Source organism: Microtus ochrogaster, linkage group LG4, assembly GCF_000317375.1.
Source record: "Microtus ochrogaster isolate Prairie Vole_2 linkage group LG4, MicOch1.0, whole genome shotgun sequence".
NCBI lineage: Eukaryota > Metazoa > Chordata > Mammalia > Rodentia > Cricetidae > Microtus > Microtus ochrogaster.
In genome coordinates, this window is record NC_022030.1 from 352,779 (window position 1) to 356,167 (window position 3,389).

The following is a 3,389-nucleotide window of genomic DNA, read 5'->3' on the forward strand; positions in this document are numbered from 1 at the left end:
AGGAGGAGGAGGAGGAGGAGGAGGAAGAGGAGGAGGGGGAGGAATTGTCTCTCTGCCAGCCATCTCAGCACACAGGGAAAAGGGAACTGTGTGCAGGTCCTCACCAGCAACCAAATTAGCTGACAACCTCAGACCATTCAGCTTCCAGAACTGTATGTTTTGTTCAAGCCACCTAATCTGTGATAATTTTTGTTGGAATAATCTGAAATGATTTTAAAAAAAGTACTGTGTTAAGTGTCTTTAAGTGGGAAAAGTGAGGCATAGGAAAGTTCTCTCTGAAGCCCAATTGCCCAGCTAATAAGTGAAGAGAGGAGATCTGAATAGAGGCAGTATGACTCTAGGGCCTTTGAAGCTGAACATTTTTTACAACCTTGAAGAGACAAAAATAATTCATATGGGAGATCTAGCCAGCCAGTAGTGAGACCTCCTTGGCCCCAGGCCATGCTCTTACCACCTAGTCTTGCTTAAGAGAGCCACCTGCATATGGCAGAGAGACGCGTTGGGCCTGTCTGACCACATTAGAAGTCAGGCCTGTGTGAGAGAGATAAGGCTGGAACTCTAGAGGGCAAGGCAACCAAAAGGACAACCTTGAAAGCTAGGCCACAATCTATTTACCTCATAGTCTCATATTCAGAACATAAAACCCTCCATGCATAGGAGGCCGGCCAGCTCTTTTCAACACAGAGAGAGAATGCAGACTAGAAAACAAATTAGAGAAGCAAATATTTCAGATGTGCACAAACATATTTTTAAAAACTAGTAAATTACCAATAGATGGTGAGTTTCCGGGAGGCCCTTAGAAGAGGTTCTACCCAGGAGCATCATTAATGCCAAAGACTTCTGACACCTCTCTTATGTTCCAGAGTTCATGAAAATGACCTCCATAATTCTTTAATTCCATTCTTCCTTCATTCTTCAATTCTTTTTCTGTAACACATCTATTATTTGAAAACTTAAAATCCTATTTTCATATTTTACAACATGTAAGTGCTATATTATGTTGTGGTTCCCAAGTTCTCGTCAAAGGCCACCAGAACTACACGTGTGATGGCCAAAGCTAAGTTTACTTACTTATTGCCATCATTGACATTAAACAACATGGGGGAATTGTGCAACATCTCGGTGAGAAGGATAAAGAACGACATGATGCAACAGTTAGACTTGTGCTTGGCCTCCGTAGATGGAGCAAGTTCCCAGATGCAGGAGCCTGCAGTCCCTTCAGTCATTAGCAAGTAGAAGGGAAGCCCTCAATGCAAATTCTAGTGAATCTTATCTAGAAGAATGGAGGGTGGCTAAAGCTGTGATTAATAAGGAGCAATAACCCCTCCTATTCGGCATGAAATGGGCATTGTGGTATTTTTATGATCTGTACAAGGACATGGAGCTGTCAACCCTTTGCCAACTTTACAGAGCAGACCAATTTTCAGTTTCTTCATCACTATCACAGGTTGGCCCTGTCTGAAAGTAAATTACAGATTATAGAGAATTCTGGCACAGCGTGTGTGTATAGCCAAATACTACAAATCTTGATCACAGGTTCAACTTCGCAAGCAAGGTCCTTGCAGTAGGGGCTGCCCTCATTCTCCCTTGTGAACTATAGCTATGCTGATTGGAATGGGAATCTTGAAAATCCAACAGTCCTTCTAAATACAACCAATAACCAGCTGATGACCTTTTGTAAAAGCTCTCTGCAGTCCACAGTTCATTCATCCAGAAAATGGGGTAACATTTACCTCACAGAGTTCTTATAAGAAGTGAATGGGTTAAGGGATAAACAAAAAAATTTAAAACATGGTAATTTCTCAATAAACTGCAGCAAGTCTTCATATTTACATGACTATCTGGCATGGCAGTCCATGGGTAAGTGCCCACTTATGGTAGTTTCTCTTCTATTGAGGACAGCAATGCTAAGTATTCAGTGCATGCAGGAAAAAAAAGTGCTTTGTCTGACCCTAGCATGGCTACCAAACCATTTACTAAGATGTACATGACCTGAAATCTTTTTCAGCATCTGCTCTCACCTCAGCGGGCACCGGAGAGGCTCATTCAGGTGGCAGAGGGCAATCTGAACACCCTCGTGATGGAAATGAATGAGTTGCTGAGCAGGGTGAGTTGGAAAAGCCACGAGTCTCCTTAAGCACACAGACTGTACAGAATCAGTTTTCTCCTTACTAAAGAAAACAGCAGTGCTATTCTGAAACCTTCTTTCTAATTTTCAACTTTCTAATTTTCATGGGATCCAGGAGTAGTGGTTGGCTAATTCTTCTCCAGAGGAAGTCTTATTTCCCAGTGACCCCCCCTCCAAACACACACACACCCACACCCTCCCCACACCCCCCACACCACTAAAATAAACAAGGTTGACATACTTGGCATGGGTCAAGGAAAAAGATTAATAACAATTGTGTATTTTGAGGACTTTACCTAGTAGCCTCCATTGTAAATTTTTTTAATCAATTCTAAGTTTCAAAAACTCTGTCCTTGTTTATGTAAAAGAAAAGAAACACAAATGAAAATACTTATTGTGTCTTTAATCTTTGTGGGGTTTCTACTGTTCTGGAGAAATACAGTCTCAAGTAGTACTCCTACTCCGAAAGTGAAATCTTTATTATCAGAATCTGGAGTGTTTAAGACACCATTTAGTCAGGCTGTAAAACCCATGCTGCTTCTATCTGACTTTTCCCAGAAATTGGTAGGTTTAGATTTTCAAAACTGCAAAAGGGTTGAGGTTCTTTTTAACCCTTGAAGACTGGGGAAAATAACATAAAGTCTGCCATCTTGTGGACAAAAGAATACATGAACATGAAAACTAGCCTGAAGCCCAGGATCCAGGGGATTATATAAATTTAGATTTAAATGACGAAAGATGTTGCAGTTAGAAGATTCTTGGAGATTACTTAATCTATTTAAAGAAAGGCGTTGTCCAGCCTTAGCAGAGAAATAGATTAACAATGGACACACAACCTGATAAAGTTAGGGTGCTGTGTTTCATGGATCATCTACGTTCCCCATGAACAAATGTCTTCTAAACACATAGAGTTGAACCACAGTCCTGAGGGTCCAAATCACATCAGAAATACCTTTTTGAAGACACAGCACACCAATGAAGAATTATGTATAAGCTGAACAGAGTTTCAGGCTAAAGTAAGTGATGCTTTTAATGATAGTAACTTTTAACTTGTCACATGAATATTACCAAATAAGATAATTTAAACAAGTCTTGCTAAGTTAAATTCAGGTCAACTCATTTCCGTTTGTTTGCCCTCTTCATCCAAAGTTCAGATTAAGAGTTGGCAGATAAAAAATACTAATGAGGCTCCATCCATTCTGTTGGAGCTGTTAGTCATGTATGTGTGTGGATATGTGTGTGTGTGTGTGTGTGTGTGTGT

At 40.5% G+C, this 3,389-nt stretch overlaps 1 protein-coding gene across 1 annotated transcript in view; it reads left to right on the forward strand.

Moving 5' to 3' along the window:
• Lama2 (laminin subunit alpha 2) overlaps positions 1 to 3,389 on the forward strand; it is a 337,962-nt gene that overhangs the window by 197,659 nt on the left and 136,914 nt on the right. The window contains 1 exon segment of the mRNA XM_026786227.1: positions 2,009 to 2,107. Coding sequence (XP_026642028.1) covers positions 2,009 to 2,107 — 99 coding nt within the window.